Source organism: Choloepus didactylus, chromosome 14 (assembly GCF_015220235.1).
Source record: "Choloepus didactylus isolate mChoDid1 chromosome 14, mChoDid1.pri, whole genome shotgun sequence".
Lineage (NCBI taxonomy): Eukaryota > Metazoa > Chordata > Mammalia > Pilosa > Megalonychidae > Choloepus > Choloepus didactylus.
This window is the reverse complement of record NC_051320.1, coordinates 31,248,234-31,269,389: the sequence shown is the minus strand read 5'-3', so window position 1 is coordinate 31,269,389 and position 21,156 is coordinate 31,248,234. Positions and strand designations below refer to the sequence as shown.

At 34.7% G+C, this 21,156-nt stretch overlaps 1 protein-coding gene across 1 annotated transcript in view; it reads right to left on the bottom strand.

The window, feature by feature from the left end:
• Positions 1 to 12,399: 12,399 nt before the first annotated feature.
• Positions 12,400 to 21,156, bottom strand: part of PI15 (peptidase inhibitor 15) — a 33,214-nt gene continuing 24,457 nt past the window's right edge. The window contains exon 6 of the mRNA XM_037802907.1: positions 12,400 to 17,362. Coding sequence (XP_037658835.1) covers positions 17,227 to 17,362 — 136 coding nt within the window. The 3' untranslated portion in view covers positions 12,400 to 17,226. The remainder of the gene's footprint in view (positions 17,363 to 21,156) is intronic.

The window sequence follows — 21,156 nt, the reverse complement described above, 5'->3', positions numbered from 1 at the left end:
CTTTTCAGTGGCCTTTTTCTTGATTTGGTACTTGCCCTGTTACTGCAGTCCTTCAACTGTTTTCTGGAACTTTGAGAAAGATGCTTCTGCCACTTCTTGCTGGTTGTTCAAAGCTTCTGTGGGACAACAGAGCCTTGAGGTCTTTCATTCCTCTGTCTTGATATCTAAGTAGGCTTGCTGTCATCTTTTGATAAGCAGAAGGTCTTAATTTTAATGAAGTCCAATTTATTAATCTATTCTTTCAGGGGAATGATGATTGTATCCTGTTTAAGAAATATTTGCCTATCCCAAAGTCATGAATATTCTCTCATATTTTCTCCTCAGAACTTTTATTATTTTGGCTTTCATTTTGTACGCCTAAGAATCTATGGCAAATTAATTTTTGTGCATTGTGTGAGGAAAGGCTCAAGACGAAGTGACACTTTAATGTAATTACTGATATAGCTGGATTTAAATCTACCATCTTGCTATTTGTTTTATATTTATCCCACTTGTTTTTGTGTTTATTTATTCCTCTGTCTTGAATTCCTTTGGATTAATCATGCTTGTTTTTCCCATTTTCCTGCTCTATTAGACTTTTTATTTTTGCATTATTTTGTTATTCCTTCAATGATTGTTCTAGAGATTATAATGTTTTCTTAATTTCTTACAATTCCCTTAAATTAATACTGCTATCATTTCTTAAGCAACATTAAGAACTTCACAGCAGCTTAATTCCATCTATCCTCCTTCAGTTCTTTGTATTATAGTGTAAACTCCACAAAATTATAGTTACTACTTTCAATAGTTAATCCTCATGTATTCACTTACATATTCATCTCTGGTGCTTTTCATTCCTTCTTAGACTTTTTTTACTTTTTTTATTTTTCATGTAGAATTATCTTTCTTGATCCTGAAGAACTGCTGTTAGTATTACTCATAATGCAGGTATTCAGGCGAAAGTTCCCTCAACTTTTTAAATCTGCACTTATGTTTATTTTATCTTAATTTTTGAAGGATAATGTCTGCATGTAAGAATTCTAGCTTGGGAATTTGCCTCTTTCAATATTTTAAGGGCATTATTCCCTTGTGTTTCATCTTCCAGAGTTCCTGTTGATGTCACCCATTAGTCTTATTTTTGCTCCATTAATAACAATGGGTCTTTATTTTCTGTTGCTTCCAAGATCTCTTCTTTGTCATTGATTTTGACCAATTTGACTATGATGTGCTTAAATGTCATTTTCTTTTTATTTATTATGCCTGGGGTTGTAAAGCATTTTAGATCTACCAGCAAATCCCATCTGTCTTTTATCACTTGGGAAAATCTCAGCATATTAGAGAAATGTATAAGAGTTACAATTATGGACCATGAATATGGGAGATAGAAAGGGGAAATTTAGTTCAGCTATCATCTCTTTCCAAAAGCTTTTCAAGAGCTCCCACTCATCCAACAACCCCAGGTCTACTCAAGGTAAACTAGATACTCTCTTGGGACATTGCATCATAACATGTTTCATATTACAATGTAACTGGCTCTCTCTTCCACCAATGAAAAGAGTAACATGCAAATAATAGGGGACCCATTCTTTGAATATGTACAAATGTGTATGCATGTGAAATATGAAAAATGATTGTCATTATACTAAGGTGATGCCTTTATTTACTTTTGATTCGGTTAGTTTTTAAAATCTGTATATTGCTCTTTAAAAAATTAGGAAATTGAATAGGTGCTTTTAACACTCTGAATAATATTCATGGCCTATAGTCCATTAAGAAATAATTATTTAAATTATAAAGTTGTATTTTGCCAAAAAATGGTTAAATTTGCTTAACAAGGAGACAGTTCTTACATTGCAAATTATTACTGTTTGTATTAAACAAAAATTACCTGTAGTCAAATCACCTTTCTTTTTCTTTAAACATTTTTTATTGTTAAATATAACATATACAGAAAAGTGATAACTTTTCACAGTATGATTTAACAAGTACTTAGAGAGCAAATTTAAAACAATGTTATGGGTTACAGTTCTACAATTTTGGTTATTTCCTTATTATGAAACATAGCATATAACAGAAAGGTGAAAAGTTTCAAAGCACAATTTAACAAGTACTTATAGAGGAAATTTCAAAGAATGTTATGCTTTACAGTTTGACAGTTTCAGTTAATTCCTTATTGTGAAATATAACACATATACAGAAAGGTGATAACTTTCAAAGTGCAATTTAATGCATTACAGAGGAAATTTCAAAGAATGTTATGGATTACAGTTCCACCATTTCAGTTATTTCCCTCTAGCTATTCTAAAACCCTAGCAAATAAAAAATAATAATAAATAAATAAAACATTTATATAAAGATTCAGTATTCATAATCCTTTGTTAAATCCTATCTTGTCTGTTGCTATCCCTTCCTCTTACTTAATCACTTTCTTGATCTTCAGGGATGTCTAGGCAGAAATCACCTTTCTTGAAAATACTTTTAAATTAAACATAAAGTATAGCACTGAGCCATTGTTTTTATTTACAACTCTGTTTCAGTTCCTCTAGCTCTTAGTCAGTCCTTTGCTTCAATTTCTTTCTTAAATATCTTGAACAATATCACCATCTTCTTGCCTGTCTACCAGAAGAATGAATTGCATTACTTTGTCGAAGGTTGGAAGTCTTCAAATCACTCACATACTGTTTGAACTTGAATAATGCAAAAAAAAAAAAAAAAAAAAAAAGAATTGCATTACTTTGTCAAAGGTTGGAAAACTTCAAATCATTCACATACTGTTTAATATGAATAATGCAAAAAAAGAATTAAATGTTCCTTTGTTATGCCTCTTCTAAGTTTCTGTAAGTTTTCAATAGAAATAGGTACTTCAGATCAATATTACTAAAGTTGCAAGAGTGGCATCTGTTGGTCATTCATGTACCTGCAGCCATGTGACTGGCAGAAATAATGTGGCAGCATGACCACAGTTCTATGCAAAAGCATTAATTCTTTCAATAGTGAAAGACTATTATTCTGTTCTAATACTTTGGGAGTACTACAAAGATGACATTAGTAGTATAGTCATCTAATGTCTTGTAGTATAATTTAAAATATTTAAAAACATACATCAAGAAGCATAAGGCTGGCTATATACAGGTAAATGCAATAATAAGAATATAGTTCAATTGTTATTGGTGCTCCAAAGAAACGGAACTTGTGTGTAAAGGGGGAAATCAAAGATCCACAAAGGAGGTAAAATTAAAGCTATACGAGAAAGATTTGCACCATGGAGCTCGCGCGCGCGCACGTGCGCACACACACACACACACACACACACACCCACATCCAGACAATGTAAACCAAATGAGACTAGACAGAGATGTTGGGAAGTGTAGGTTAGGTAAGACTGATAACAGGTAGATGATGATGACAGTTCATCTGTAGAAAGAGTAAGTGAAGAATAGCAGGAAAACTATATATAAAATTTACATCTTCATCATAGGGGAGGTTGAATGTTAGGAAAGATTGTTTGGATTTATCCTATAGGGGGTGTTCTGGTTTGCAAATGCTGCCAGGATGCAAAACACCAGAAATGGATTGGCATTTATAAAGAGGGTTTATTTGGTTACACAGTTACAGTCTAAAGGTCGTAAAGTGTCTAAGGTAACGCATCAACAATTGGGTAACTTCACTGGAGGATGGCCAATGGTGTCTGGAAAACCTCTGTTAGCTGGGAAGGCACATGGCTGGCATCTGCTCCAAGTTCTGGTTTCAAAATGTCTTTCTCCCAGGACATTCCTCTCTAGGCTGCAGCTGCTCTTCAAAATGTCACTCTCAGTGCTCTTGGGGTGTTTGTCTTCTCTTAGCTTCTCTGGAGCAAGAGCCTGCTTTCAATGGCAGTCTTCAAACCGTCTCTCATCTGTAGCTCCTCTCTCAGCTTCTGTGCATTCTTCAAAGTGTCCCTCTTGGCTGTAGCAACCTTGCTCCTTCTGTCTGAGCTTATATAGTGCTCCAGTAAACTAATCAAGGCCCATGCTGAATGGGTGGGGCCACAACTCCATGGAAATTATCCAATGAAAGATCTTGCCCACAGTTGAGTGATCACATCTCCATGGAAACCTCCAATCAAAAGTCTCCAACCCAATCAACACCAATAGGTTTCCTTCCCACACAAGACTGCATCAAAGATAATGTTGTTCTGGGGGACACAATACAACCAAACCAGCACAGGGGGCAAAATGCGAAAGAAAGTATTTTAAAAGGGAGTTACATGTCAGGGTTGTTCCTGGAAAAACAAATCTAGCAATAGATTGTGCAGTAAATTCAGTTTCACAATCATGGTCATTATTTCTCACTTGAACCACTCAAAAGTCCCAGACATAATGGAAGTCCACTGGGAGAATACAGAACCCAAGGAAAAGAATTTCAAGAAAAAAATGGAATAAATCCTGCCTTGAATGCAACAGAGAGATTGAAGACAGTTAAAAAGTATTGGGTATTTTCAATATAGATCACAGATGTCTTCCAAAGTCAAGTTCCATTTGGTGAAGAACAGATGCCATTCAGGTGTTTCCTCAGATTTCACTTCTCAGAGAGGCTTTCCCTGGCCATCCCCATCTAAAGTACCACACAGTCCCTTCTCTATCTCCTTTTCCTGTTTTATTTTTCTTCATAGCACCTATCTCCAGTAGGCATTTTATTATATATCTATTTCTTTATTTCTGCCCCTCCTCACTGCAATGTAAGCTCTAGTAGGTAAGCACTTTGTCTGATTTTTATCTTTAGTAGTACCTAGATACATAAAATTTACTCAATAAATATTTGTGGAATAAATGGATGATTTAAAAGAGAACAAATATGTGATGGTTAATTTCATGTGTCAACTTGCTGGGTTACGGTGTCCAGTGGTTTGGTTAAGCAAGCACTGGCCTGATTGTTACTGTGAAGGTAGTGAGTAGATGGATTAAATCATTAGTCAGCTGATTGTATCTACAGCTGATTACTTCTACCATGAACAAGGGAGATTGCCTTCAGCAACCAGAGGAATCACCTCAACCAATTAGTTAGAGGCTTTGAAGTGAGAACTGAGAATTTCAGCAGTTGACAAAGAATTTTCGTCTCCACTTCAGTCAGCCAGCTTCTCCCAGGAATTCAGTGTCACCTTCGTTGGAGTTCCTGAATTGTAGCCTGCCCTGCAGAAATTGGACATGCCAATCCTCACAGTCACATGAGCCAATTCCTATAATAAATCCCTTACTATTTACATATAGATAGATAGATCTCTCTATATAAATCCTGTCGGTTTTGCTTCTCTGGAGAACCCTGGCTAACACAACGGATTAAGCGGGTAACCAGGCTCTAAAATCAGTGTATCCAGGTAGCACATTTATGAAACTGAGAAGAGGTAAAAAGTGGGTAAGACAGTGAATTTTTTTCCTCTCGCTGTTCTGCGCTTAGAAGACGAGTGAAAATACACGAGAAAGAAAGGATGATCCACAGAACAGGATCTCGTGAAGGTGGCCTCCCTGCCTCTCGACAGTCCCTTTTGAACACAGTGACTGGAGTGATCCTTCTGAAAAGTCTCCGAGCTGAAAACTCTCAACAGCATTTCGTTTTGTTCAGAATAAAAGTCAAAGTCTTTACAGTGGTAACCTTAATTCCTTGACCCCATTTCCTAAAACTCCTTTCTTCCCCCACTGTGCTCTGGTCAGCTGGCCTCTGCTGGTCTGTGAACACAGCAGGCACGCTCCTGCCATGGGGCCTTGGCTTTCCCTGCTTCCTCTGCCTGGAAAATCCTCCCCAAGGTATCCACATGGTATATGCTAGCAATAGGCTCCACATGGCTAACTCCCTCAAATCTTTCAGACCTTTCTTGAAATGCAACCTTTCTGGACCTCTTATGTAAAATTGTGTACCCTCCCTCCCAGCACTTCCTGTTTCCCATTCCTGACTTATCTTTGTCTATGGCATTTATTTCCCTCTGGCATACTCTGTGCCTCACTTTGTATTTCTTTATTGTTGGTTTTCCCCCACTAGAATGCAAGGTCCACGAAAGCAGGGTTTTCTTTCTGTTTTGTTCACTGCTGTGGCTTTGAAACCAAGCACAAAACCTGGCATATAGTAGGAACTCAAAAGGTACTGTGAAAAAAAGAGTAACTCTGTGAGTAATTACAACAAAATATAGGAACGAACAGCCCACAGAGGCATTTAATTCTGGAGAGGTTTCTACAGGCTTGTAGTAGACTTCAGGAGCCAGAGATGATAAATGCCTTTCAAAGCCCTTCACAATAAAATGTTTTAGCACCCCAAGTGTCAACATCACCCTAATTGAGGAAAACTACTAACAACTCATTCTTTTTCCCTATCTATAAAGATAACACAAAAGGTTTGGCTATTACTATTATGATCCATTTTATTTAATAAATGGGAAAATATTAAAAATACATGTACATTATGTTCTACTTCAAGGATTTATAATTCATCTGGAAATTTATTAATCTAATTATAGATGTATATAGTTGTTTTATTATATAGTATCATTTACCACTTTATTTTCTATCTCCAAAATGGTATTTTATTTACTTAAATTTTATTATTTTCTTCTATGTGAATGTTTCTCATTCAAATTGGTTTGATGGCTTAAGTTTATAAATCCAGATGAAATAGAATCTTCATTTTCTTAATCTTCTGTGCACTAGAACTCACTGAGTGCTATGGGGCAAAGACGAGATTTTAAAGATGCCAGTTAATTTGGTTATTTCCAGATTGCTCTATTAGAATTACTGAACAAATACAGCCCTTAGCAAACAGCTTTTCACTTATTTCTTCTTTCTGTTTCTCTGTTGCCTGCTCTAGGTTTTCAAATACAAATAGTACAAGAAAGAGCTTGATGCCATTCTCTCAGAACTTGCATTCTTTGCCTCGTTCTTTTCCAAAGAAGGGTGGAATCAGGAGCCAACATAAAAATGTCTCCCTGGACAATCTGCATCATGAATCGACCATTCAGACTATATGGACCTGTTCCCAAAAGTATATTAATTTAATTCTGATTTCAGACACAGATTTTTTTTTTTTTTTAAAAAAAGAATAATTTAACAGATGAAAGATATTGGTTTTCTGAAAAAAGAGACTTGATTAACTGCCTCTGGGGCAAACAAATTCTGTTAACCTGAATTCCCTTAAGGAAATAGAGCCTGTAGATTTCTAGTTATTTATTAAAACATCGTGAAAAATTAATAGTGGTAGCAAGAATAATGATTTTTATTTATTCCTTACCAGCAATGGTGTTAAATGCTTTACATGCCTTACCTCATCCCCACAACTTTATTCATTCATTGATCCACCCAATCAGTATTTACTGGGCTCCTACAAAGTACTAAGTACATTTCCAAACACTGGAAATATAGCAATAATCAAGACACTAACACACACGCACAAATTTTAGCCCAATTGTCATAGTGTTAGTGTTCTGAAGGCAATAATGCAAAGATAAAGAGAGTGATGGAGGGATAAGAGGGCTATTTTAGATATGGAGGTCAGAATGTGTCATACGGGAGGGGTCAGAATGAAATGAGTGAGAAAAAAGCCACGCAACTGTCTGGGAAGTGAGTGCTAACAGGCAGAAGGAAGAACAAGTGAAAAAGTCCCAAGGAAGGGATGAACTTGATGCAAAGATAGCAAGTGCAATGAGAGAAGAGTCTGCAGCAGGGAGAGAAGTAGAAAAGGATGTTGAAGAATTGGCCAGCCCAATAGTGCTCTGAAAGTTGTGACAAGGTGTTCAGATTTTATTATTAGTTCATTGAAGGTATGATGGTTTGGATATATCATGTCCCCCACAAAAAGCCATGATCTTTAATCCAATCTTGTGGAATATTGGGATTAGGTTGTTTCCATGGAGATGTGACTCAACAAACCATAAGTGAAACTTTTGATTAGATTATTTCCATGGAAGCATGACCCCACCCTTTCAGAGTGGTGTTGATTAGTTTACTGGAGTCCTTTGGAAATGCTGGCACAGGCCCCGATGCTGGCTAGTTTAGCTCAGGGATGCTTGGAGTTGTGGACCGCTGACACTGATGCCTAGATATGCTTGGAGATGCAGACAGCAGGACATTTAGCTAAGAGATGAAGCCCAGAGTTTGCCCTGGGCTTCACTTGGAGAGAAACTTAGAGAGAAACGTCCTGGGAGAAAGAACCAAGAACACACAGAAGCTGAGAGGGGAGGGGAACACAACCCAGGATCAACAGACGCCAGCCACGTGCCTTCCCAGATAACAGGTTTTCCAGATGCCAATGGCTTTTCTTCAATGAAGGTATACTCATGTTGACAACTTAACTTGGACACTTTTATGGCCTTCAGACTGTAAATTTGTAACCAAATAAACCCCCTTCGTAAATGCCAATCCATTTCTGGTATTTTGCATAATGGCAGCATTAGCAAACCAGAACAGAAGTCAGAAGTACATCGGAAGATTTTGTGCAAGGAAGTCATTGGATGTGCTTTATAAAAAAAAAAAAGAAATGAATGCAAATTCTGTGTGGTGGTGGACTGTTGTGAGGGTTAAGTTCATGCATCAACTTGGCTAGGTCTTAGTGTCCAATTGTTTGGTCAAGTAGTTACTGGCCTGATTGTTACTGTGAGGTATCATGGACATAAATCATTAGTCAGTTGATTTCATCTATGGCTGATTACATCTACAATCAACTGAGGATATTGCCTTCAGCAATGTGAGAAGTCTCATCCAAATAGCTGAAGGGAGAACTGATGATTCCAGCAGTCAGAAAGAAGAATTTATCCCTATTTCAGCCAGCCAGCTTCTCGTGGGGAATTTACCGAAACCTTCACTGGAGTTTCCAATTTTCAGCCTGCCCTACAGAATTTGGACTTGCCAATCCCCATGGTCATGTGAACCAACTCTTATAATAAATACTTTAATATGTACATATTTATATATGCATAGAATCTCCTGTCAGTCCTGTTTTGCTGGAGAACCCTGACTAATAAAGACTATGGTACTGAGCATGGTTCTTGAGAAACAGAATCTTAAGGATGAGATTTCTGAGTTGGTTCTGGGGTTTTGAGAACTGGTTCTATATCTGATTAGACCCAAAAGCACTAATGACTCTATTTCTGATGATAAATATGGCACTGATAGTCCATGGCATGAATTGATAATAGAGATACACAAACATCACCATTGGATATGGCTACCCAAATGCTTGTAAGAGGCAAGGCTTTGGGTGACAGTGTATTTGCTACTTTAACAGAGTTTTGAGGAGTTAAAAAAAATAATGATGTCAGCTGGTTATTCCTAAATATGCTGGATACCATTGTTAAAAAAGGGATGAATTCAAGGCTTCAAACTCCCAGCTCAAGCACTGCATAAAGAACATGTAAATTTCTATATGTGCCCTGAAAGAAACTCTTATTTCTTATTGTCACAGACTTGAGATTTTGAAAAACCAGACCCAGAGACTCACTGTGTGAATGGCTGAATTAAAACCTAAATTGAATTCCCAACCTTGCAGGGTATCAGCTGTTAAAGTGAGGACACTGATTGGAAAGGAATGTAATTCTGATAACTGGAATGGGGGCATATGGGCTGATACTAATGATGGGGGGGGACACTGAAATCTTAGATTCTGCTGTGTCTTCTTTGCCAGATAAACCTGTAAAGGAATTAGCCACCAGATCTCCAGTATGCCCTGAGGAATTAGCATCCTGCCTCTATCTGACTTTTACCCCTGCTGTGCCTGATAAACCTGTAACTGCCTCCCCTTAGGACACAGCCCTCACACTTCCATCTCAAGAAATTAGCAGATGAAACTATAATGGAATGTTCTGAGGTAGTTGGCTTTCAAGACACTGCTAATTCCTCTCACGACTCACTCCTACCACCCTTCTTTTCTTCCAGACTGAAGTCCCAACAGGCCCCAAAAGATGAGGTACAAAGTGTGACCCAGAACAAGGTGCATTACACTCCAAAAGAACTGCATAATTTTTCCTATTTATATACACAGAAACCAGGGGAATATGTGTGGGAGTTGATACTAAGGGTGTGGGAAATATTGGAAAGAATATAAAGTTGCATGAAGCAGAATGTATTGATATGGACAGATTAAGCAGATACTGGATTCAGTGTTGTAGCTCAAGGGGTTAGGAAGGGCTTTAACAGTTTGTCCAAGTGGTTAGCTAAAGCATGGACCAAAAGGTGGCCTAAAATACTTGAAGTTGAAATGCTAGAATTATGCTGATATAATGCAGATGATGGGATCCAAAGACTTGAGGAAATTGGCATGTCAGAGTGGATTTATCATGTAAGACCTGCTCACCCACCCCAGGAATGTCCAGAGGACACAACTTTCGTCAGGACTGTGAGGAATAAATTTTTGATGGCAGCTTCATCATTCCTGAAGAGCTGTGTGTTCACATTTCTCTTCCATAGCTCAGATACTACAGGACTGCTGGCACTGAACTCAGATGCTTAAACACAATGGGGATGATGGCGTCCCGCACTGGTAGGAGCTGAGTGGCAGCACTTAATCACCCCAGCCATGGTGGGCATGCTAACATAATGGGCCTGTGGCATTGGATAGTTGATCACAGGGTAACTAGAAGTGAAATTGATGGGCAGTCTACAAAATATTTACTTGATTTGTGTAAGCAGAAGAATCTTATGCCAAATGAACAAAAGTCTAACTTGAATCACAAAAACAGTCATGGCCCCTCAGTCAATCCCCAGACTTAAGACACTTTACAAACCCAGAACCCCCTTGAATGTAGGGAAGGCTGGGTGCCTCGGAGGAAGGAACTGCTACACTGCTCAAAATGTATACTGTTAATTTTCCTCCAAGCCCTTCCCAAAGGGACCTATGGACTTTTATCAAGGTGACTGTGCATTGGAGGAAAGGAAATGATCAGACATTTCAGGGATTATTAGGCACTGACTCTGAAATTCAGTTGAGTAATACAACAGTCTAGGGGCAAAAGTGGTAGCAGAAGATTTGTTAGGGGGCTGCCACAGTGTTTCACACTTGTCATCTCCAAACAGTTTGTTTGTACACCCTTATTTGTAAAAGCTTTTTTACCTTACACCCCCTTAGTATAAATAATATAAATTATATCATGCACTAATATATATTATATAGTATACCATGCATTAATATATGGTGTACATTATGAAATATAAATAACATAAAAATTTAGAGTAAAAATTTTTAAAAATTTCAAATATGTTATTATCAATGCTACACATTGGCGAAATCTTTTGCTTTCACCAATATATTGTTTTGATATTATATATATATTAATTTTAAATTTTATTAGTACTTTCTTTTTATTACAGTAATCTGATCAAATATGCTCAATAATTTTGAAAAGTTTTGTTTAGTACATAAATGTAAAAATTTATTTATATTTATTTTGGTTTTAAAATGTTCCGTTAATAGTGTTAGCTTAACTGACACCAGCTAATACCTCATGGCAAAAGTTCACCATTAAACGATAGTACATTAAATTATTATTACAATAGGCTTAACATTTTTTAATTCTTTGGGCAACCTGTCATCATGATTGTTACCTCACAATGTGACTGACAGAAACCCTGTTATCATAAGCAGGGTAATTATCAGCTGTTACATTTCCTTGGCATTCTCTTGTGCTTTTACTATTGTTATCTTCAATCTTGGTTCTACAGGAATTTTCTGAGAACATTTGTTAGTGTTTAGTAAAAACAAAGTGCATTTCAAAATTCGTAAACGCTCTTACCTGATTCACTAAACTGCAGATGTGGGAAAGTCCCCAAACCACACTCCCTTGAGGATGCAGCGGCCCCAGACCTCGCTCCTCTCCTGCAGCGCCGCCACTGCCCTCACGGGACACACGGGTCTTGCAAGCATGGACAAGGGGAGGGCAAAGGCTGGTAATTCATCATCCCATAAGAAATCTTAATTAAGTTCTTTCTTTTTCTGATAAAATTAAACATAAATAGAATTTCTTGTGCTTCTAAACACCCCACTGGCTGGTCTTCTTGTGTAATGCCTGGGGGGCACAGACCCCTCTTTGGAGACCATGCATCTATGTGAGAGAGGATGTGGTTTAGACTAGGTCAGTAGGAGCTGAGGAGATGCCAAACGTTCCTTTTAGTGGTAACTGGTACCCTGAGACAATAATCTGTGCATTAAATTCACTTGTCACTACTGGGATGTCATAGCCTCTCGGCCTTCTCAGTGAGGTTCAGAGCCAAGAAATGTTAATTTGCAAAAAGAAAATATCTTGAGTCAGTATTGGTATTTCTAATTCATATTTAATATTTCAGTGTTACTTAATTGTTTTGAAACTACCTCTTTTTTCTTAACACTGAAAACCTTTGGTTCCTAAAATGAGTAGCTTGATTACTTATTGAAGAAGAGAAAACTATTAAATAAACTTTAAAAACAAAACAATTAAATGTAATTATTTATTGAAGAAAAATAATACCGTGGAACTCAAAAAGCTACATTTCTTATGCTCCATAAGGACAGAAGTTTACACAGTTTGTTTGTAATTACACATTCATGACATAATATCACAACAGTGAAGTCATCTTCATTGCTACAGTGATAAGCAATGAATAACAGTTATGCAAATTAAACTGTTTTTTTAAAAAAACATCTTAAATGACAGTATATTTTAGGAATATATAAATACTTGAAACATATTTAGATTTTTAAAAACATATTGCTTTGATATGTGCACCACAATTATCTCTAATTCTCAAAGTAGTACCAAAATTCTGTTTGTCAAATAACAAAACACAAGAAGCTGTTATATGTAACCAAGCACCATTTTAGCTCAGCATTTGATTTTCCATGAAACTGAGAGTCTTCAAACATATGCAAAGTGAAGTGGGTATTTAAAAGAACATTCAAATAATTTAGGCCTTTTTTTTTTCTTTTTTTTGCTTTAATTAGCTAATTGTTTTAGAAAATATGGGGGGACCTGGATGGGATAGACCCTATGTTTCATATGCTGGGGTTTTGCATATGACTTTGATTGTAAAAAAGAATATATTGCTTTAAAATAAATTTGAAAATACTAATTTAGAAAACTGCTTCAAAGCTATTTTATTTGGTTATGCTAATATGGTTTAAGAAACATTTCTGTCAAAGAAGATTACCACATTCAGTCAATTAAATAGTTCAACTGAAAGTTTAACTAAAAACATTGCCCTCATTAATTACAGGTGATATAATTCCAAGCTTATGTGTACAACATTTGTTAGACTGGAAGGACTCAGAATGAAATAATTAAATTTTATCATTAGCCCAGTCAACTGAATGAATAATATTGTCGAATTCTAGACTAACAATTAAAGGAGGGGAGATCATTCTATTATATATGGAATTAATTATTATTTCAATATATCTCCTTTTATCTTGTCCCTATATTAAATAAAAATAAATTATTGCTTTTGAAAGTAAGACAATTGTAAATGCTGTTTGCTAATTGTAATTTTAATCATAATTATGATGTAAGCCAAATGGAAAAAATATTTTACAAGACTTATTCAAGAAAGCTTTAATAAGCTTTCAGAATTGGAAAATCACATAAAACATTGCTGTTCAGGAAAGTGGATGCCAGGACACTTCACTCTTTTATTCTCTTAGGAAAGTATGTCATTAGGATCAAGGAGTTTTAACTACTATCAGATTTAGGGAGTATCAGAGAATTCTAATACTGTGCAACTTAGATTTTTATTGCACCAAACTGGCTTTTGTTGTACGCAAAGTAGTCATCAAGAATTTGTTTCATAACCACCAGAGGGCGCCAGTGCCTGCAGCATGGTGGGTGTAGGTGTATTACACACTTGGGTGACATTTTAACTTGGACATTGCCAAGCTAAAAAACAACAAGTCTAAAAAAAGAAAACCGATAACTTCTAAAGAAATACATTTACATTCTGTTACATCTAAAAAGTGTTGGGCTATCAGATAAAGAATGTAGTTCACTGGCCTGAATCAGGAATCAAATGGACAAAAGCTAAACTTTTAACAGTGAATGAAAAAGCACATTAGTAAAGCTATGAACACTAACATTTCATTTAGCACCACATGTTTAGCACCAAAGTCGATTCTGATAGTATACACTTAATGAAAACTTTAATTGCAAAGAAATCTCAAAATTATTGTGAGGGTGTGATGGTTATAATGTGTTTCCAGCACCATTAACCAGTGAATTCTTAAACTCTCTGTTTCTGATTGGCCTTTCATAAGTCAACATAAGACCTGGCATAAATTTTTAAAATCATTTTACATGTGTTTAAATATGTCTTGGTATATAAGGCCTAAATCTGAATAATATTGACTTCACATACAAAATGACATATAAAAGCAAGGAAATATTAGACTTGACTTTCCCTCGGCACTTTGGTAGGTAAAGGCTTCCATCCAATATCAAGATTTGTCTCCCATGATACTAAGCAAGCTAGGGAAATGCTGTTACACGGAGGGAGCACATAAACCAAAGTCTAAATTTACTTTTCCTTCATGGACACATTCAGATTATCCACTTAGCTTGTACATTTATTTAATAAGCAGGGTGTGAACACAAAACTCTTAAACTGGGTTAGAATATGTATTAAATATGTATTGGATTTGCCCAAGCATGTGCAAATGAGAAAAATGTATGTTATTTCAATTCAAATATTCCAAGTCAATTGTAGTGGTTCAACTTCTCACAGTGTTTGGTCTACTTTATGCTAAAGCTGCATAAACTGTCCTTTTATAGAACTGCCAAATGAAATCTGTAGGACAGCTCTGATAAGCCACAAAAGTGACAATGCTTAAACCACTGAACAGAAGCAAAAATGATAGTAATCATTTCTTCCACATTTTTAAAGCAAGCTTATCTATCATAATAAGGAACATTAAGACTGTGTCTACACAACTTACAAAATTCTAAGCAGAAATCCACCAGTTCAGTAGCTAAAATAAAAGATTTTCCAGGCTTTTGATGATATGGACAACAAAAAAATCTATAATGTGACAGACCATTTTGACTTTTCTATTGAATAAAGACCTATGCCATAAAGAAGACCAATGCTGTAGAATATGTATGCCAATTACTGTTTCTTTTGAATGAAGCTTTCCAAATGAGGCCTCAGTGTTGGCTCCTTAAAGTTGCTCTTATAAAATAGCTGATACCCAGACCCTCTCTGCCTATGGGAATTACATTGAGAAATAGCTATCCTAGCACCATTGTTGCATGCCATGAAATATATCACACACTGTGTTGAGACTAGCAAACTTTCATTTGCCTTAGCCTGGAAAATGAAACATTTCACATGGCCAGTTTGTATTACTATTTTTAAAAAGTAGAAATAGAGTAAAAAATATACTGGTTCTATTTTCAGCACAATTGTTAAATTATAAATAAACTTATAGTGTAAATTCTAAGTATACAGACACTAGACTTAATCTGGTATGTTTGATGATATATCTGGATTTTTGTGATATTCAAAACTTTTTAGGTAAGATACTTTTGTCTTAATAAAGAATTGAAAAGTGAGATTCTTCTAAATTTGCCTCAGCTTAGCTAAAATCTAAAAAAAACTATTCATGCAAATATTTATTACATTGCAGCTACTACAGAAGAAGATGGGATAAGTATGAAGAATTGGCATTCCTGTGAAAGAGGAGCTCATGAAAAATTTAATTTTATCTCAAGTAAAAGCTGCATAATATTGATGATAGTTTTAATATACATCAATTTCTACTAGTATGGTAATTTTACCTTCATAGGAACTTCTCTGAAATATGTAGCAAGTATTATTGCTCTTTAGAACTGAGAAACCAAGCCACACAAGCAAACCAGCAACAGAACTGGAACTGAGAACAGTCTAAAATAGCAAAGTAGAGGATGGGAACTGTTTTCTAGATAAATTGAGCAAATGTCCTGCTAATGTCTTTCCCCTCCAATTACTTAGATAGACTAGATAAAAGTTAGATTGGAAACTGAATCATAAAATTACTTTGGTTCTTCATTTTATTTTCTCAAAATATTTATTTTTAATAGGATCTATACATATACCCACAAAGGCAGAGTAGTATGGTATCTAAACATTTGGTCACCGTATTTTGTAAAAGTAATCAAGCCAATTGTTTGTCATCATGTAAACCTAGTTTCCAGATGATTGAGTCTTCTCCTTTGAATGGATTTAATTAACTATCTGTCATCTTTAAATGCATCTACCCTAAGAAACTGCAAACGTGTAGGGAATTTTAAACAAGTAGTTTCTTTCTGTTACTTATATTCTGGAATTAACCATATTTACTTGTTCTGTAATTCTGTGGAAGCATTACATAACCTGAATAAAACACACAAACACAAACATTTAAAATGTAATGTTAGTGTCTTAACCCATATGTTGGGTTCTTCTCTCTGAGATTTCTTGAATGAGGAAATCTTGTATTTCCAAATTGCCTGAGTGAAATTTCCATAGTGACTTTGATTTAGCAGCTTTCTATATATAACCAAACTTAATTGAGAACAGAAAATTATTCTTCAACTTGGTTTAGAAATATAGACCTATATCAATCTAGACAGAAGCTAGCCTGGGAGGAGTATCTAAATGACTGCTAATGTATTTGCATTCAGTGGTTCTAGTTAAGAGCAATACAAAGGAGACTTAAAAAGAGAAAAAAGGCAGAAAACCCATATTATATTTCTTAGCCTCAGCCAACCCTGAAGAGCAACAACACAACTAATTTCAACTTTAATTTACAAAATCTTTTGGTCAACCAATTTTAATTTATCCCAGAAAGAAATGTATATATCCAGAAGTGTACTTTTAATACCCTTCTGCATTAACTCACTCTTATCATTCTAGCTACTTGTTGCTGATAAGTGGTACTAAAGTATACATCTTGAGATTGAAAGCTGACTATTGTTGGCAAACAGTGATGCCAGTGGAAATAAAGTGTGGTTATTAATCCTTAATATAGGACCATAGTAACATAACTCCTTTAGAAAGCTAGTTTTGGAATTGGATGCATCCACTATATCATCAATACATACACACTATTGTAATTTAGGCTTGGAGGTCAGAAAATAGAAATAGATGTTTTGATTACCTCAAAGGATTAAACAAACATACCAAATACTAATTTTTACAAATCAATAGTAAAAGGAAAACGAGATTATCATAAGATATGTATAATATGTGCAAAATTCAATATATTTATGCCTGTGATTCCCAGAAACCATTATATTTCCTGGAGGAAAAGGTAAGCTTATTTAAACCAGTATAAGTAGTTTGACATCACTCCTGGGAAACAAAGATTGTCAGTACAAGATCCCCCATAACTTGGAGGACAAGCTGAACATGGTACCCCTACTTTATATGGCGCTTCTCCGATCCAATTGCCCCTAGAAGAAATAAACAAGAATATAGCATTAGTGCTGTTTACCCATTTTAAAAAATTAGATTGCCCTTAAACACATGATCACATGTATTGGCATGTGATCATTTATTGAAATATTTGTCATTTTAGAAAGGCACTGAAAGTTACATCTACTTCATATTTTAGCAATAACTAATTTTATGTATCTTACTACTTTGACACTTTCCCTAAGAATGATTTAATATTATCTTAATTTACAAATAAAATTAAGGCCTTACAATGCACGATGACATAATTAGTCACCCAAAACCAAGTGTAGTGCTCATTACGCTCACCATATCTCTCTCCTTCTAGAGTACATAGTCATGTCTTATTCTCTTAAAATCATGCTAATGTTCTTTCAAAATGCTTAAAAAATACCCCCTTAATATTTTCTGAAAGGCCTAGAAATAATGAAATGAGTAAGAAGTCATCAAAGGTGCAAAGAAAAAAAAAAGGTTATAAATGTTGACAAGATTGTTTCCAGAGTTATGCACTATTTTAGATTTCCAATCTTCATAAAGTAAGGAGATAAGGAAAACTCCATTCTAATAGTAAGAGAATAATGGCTCACTGAAACAATTGAAGGGAATTCTAAAAAACCTTTTCCATACATAAACTATATTGCTACTTTTTAATTTAATTTAATTGTTCTTAGTTAATGCCATTAGTTTTGGGTAACATTGAACATATTTAACTGAATTACCTTGTGTGGTCAGTATTTTCCTTCATCGGTATTTATGGCCATGATCATCATCATAAACAAAATGTGCTATTTAGGACAGTTGAAAACGACTATAGTGGCCTTAACTGCTACATAGTTATTTTAAGTATAAAGAAGAAGGTAAGAAATGCATTTTTAGTAGCATGGTGGTTAGTAATTAGAGTACTAAGTAATAGCAATATAGCCAGCACTGTAAAAGGAAATTGAATGGTCAGGGGGAAATTAGGGTATATATGACAAAAAGTCAGAGCTGAAGATCAGACAACAGTAGGTAAGAGGCTAAAGTATGAAACAGGTGGTCCTGGTGTTTTTAAAACCCACATAAGACCAAGCGTGACTTGTAAAAGGATATCTACAGCACACGAAAATATTTGGTTAAGTCAGTCAGTTAAAAATTCATGCTTTTATCAATAAAATGAAAATCATGCTTATTAACTATACGTATTACAAAATGAGATGGGATTCCAAGATGGCCCAACTCCGTTTAATTTACTCTACACTTTATCATCAGGATAAGCTTCCTTGAACATAATTTTGATGATGTCTCACTCTGGCTCAGAAAAGTTCAAGGGAGCCCATTCATTCTTATAAGTGTAGCTCACTCTTTAACCTTAATCATGTACTTTACCTCAAACTGTATGCATACAGGGACCTAGTACATACTAGCTTAATTTCATATTTTTATATTTTTCTTCATAATTTTTTGAAATTATAGAGCACCTTTTCTGGTGGCATAAACTTACAAGTCTACTTTTATTATGCATACAATTATTATGCTGTATTACATTATTCTTACAAAAATCACAGCATTTATTGAATAGAGGATAATTATATTCAACAGTAAATCAGTCAAGTGATAAATTATTCATTCTCGCCTTCTTTTTGTCCTTTTCCATCAAATTAAATGCTCTCTCCCCACCCCACCCCCCTTTTTTCTCTCTTAAAAACAGTTGGCCTTGAGATAGCTTCATAGTGCCACTTGAAGAATTATATTCAGCTATCAGTCAGGAATTTAAAACATTCTTCATTACCTACGTTCCGGCATGATTCTGTATTGCAACTGTAATATAGCATATTAATCCCATACCCTAATTGCTTACACCTATAAATCATCAAATATTATGTCTATATTTTAATTCAAAATACATAAAAATAGAAATGATTCAAGACTGACTATTGTCAATACTGCTGTTGTGGATGTCACTGTCTAGTTCATCTCAAGCAATATTTTAACCAGGAAACTTGAGAATGTAATTTTGTTTTTTCTAATGCATTACTCTTATTCTTTCTTAACACCTTACTCATTTTTATGGGTTTAATGTAGAATATATCCACATGCTTTATTTGCTCAAAAACTTTAATATGTTTAAAATATACACTCTTTGAATCCAGGTAGCACTTTGCAAAATTACAAATAGTGTGTATTTGGGTTTTTGTTTAACTTTTTCAATTTTCTTATTTTATACCGAACAGGATTCAGTTCTTAAACATATCACTAGAGTGAAGAAACTCCAGGCAAACATGAACTATTTCATTTATATATGATATTAAATGCCATAAGTTTGGATGAATATGGTAGGTGTAATTACTATAATCATCACTGTGATTATGATATCATTGTTGATTGTATTTAGAGATAACTATTTTACAATATATCCATTGATACCTCTTTATGCCTTATTCAAATAAGATTCCAATTACTATATAGCTTAGCTGAGTGAAAGGTAGAGTGGAAGGTTATTCTTCCTTTCCTTCAAACTTACAAACAATAATTGCTAAAAAAAAAAAAAGCAATTTTTTTTTAAAAAACAAAGTATCTTGTGTCTCCTATAGAAAAACTTGTATAATCAGTGTCAAGTAAAAATACATAGAAATAATAAGCAGTGTTACATGAGTGTGACTGTGAAGAAGTTACATAGGATAGTTTATGTAAGGGTCTCCTGTTTTGCCACATATCTATTATCTTATTATATAACACTTTTATTGTGTTCAGTCAGGTGTTACTTTAGTTAACATGAGCATTATAAGGATTTACTTTCCCACCCCCAAAAAAATACAGCATGCAAAGATCAACAGAGTAACTTATTAACAATATTAACAATATTAGAAGTTTCTAATTGCTGACAAAAACAGAATAGTTGAATGAATGAAACAAAAATCCTTTTGAACATTTGGGTACTACTTGGCCTATTTATGTCATGGAGAAAGAGTAAAGACCAATAGGAAAATACAGGTATGCAAGTAAAAATATTAAACAAATGCACAATTCTAATGTTTGTTTGTTGATTGGTTTTATAAGGCAGACAAATTCTGCTTTTCAAAACTTCCCAATCTAATAATTATGAACAGGGGACCATCAGGCAAGTTTTAATTTTTTTTCTAAGTTTGCAAAACACTGCCCCTGGCATACTTCCATATGAATAAGTAATCTAGTTATTTGTGAAACATCTTCTCATTTCTTCCTCATGCTGGAGAAAATCTTTGTTTGGGACTTTCCTTGGAATACACCAAGAGAATCATAAATCCTTTGCACATTTTTGGTATATTCCAAATGGGGAAAAAATCATGTATAAATACTGGAACATTTTATCATCTGAAGAGTTATTATTACCAGAAAGGAATTTTCAAATATTGATAAATGTTTATTTATCCCAGGTAATAATGTTTATAAATATGACCATTTTGATAGTCTTTCAGAAATTTTCATAACACCTTTTTATGCATGGCATAGGATGAAATTTCTTTATAATGTTATAATGAAATTTAAATCATGGGAAAGGTTTAATAAAAATATCCCATAGCATTTAAATTTTCCCTCTGCTAATGTGTCCTTAATCATCCATGGAATTAGTAAACTATGATTTTTAATTAAAAAAATAATTTTAAAAAAGGGCTTCATTCCCAAATGTTTTGCTTTCCTAGTGAAAAATGTGAGCCAACATTCTGGTACTAATACATGAAAATATCATGGCATTGATAAATTCCCTACAATATTATTTTCTGGTGCCTTTTTAAAAAACTTTTTATTGTAATAACATACATACAACTCAAAATTT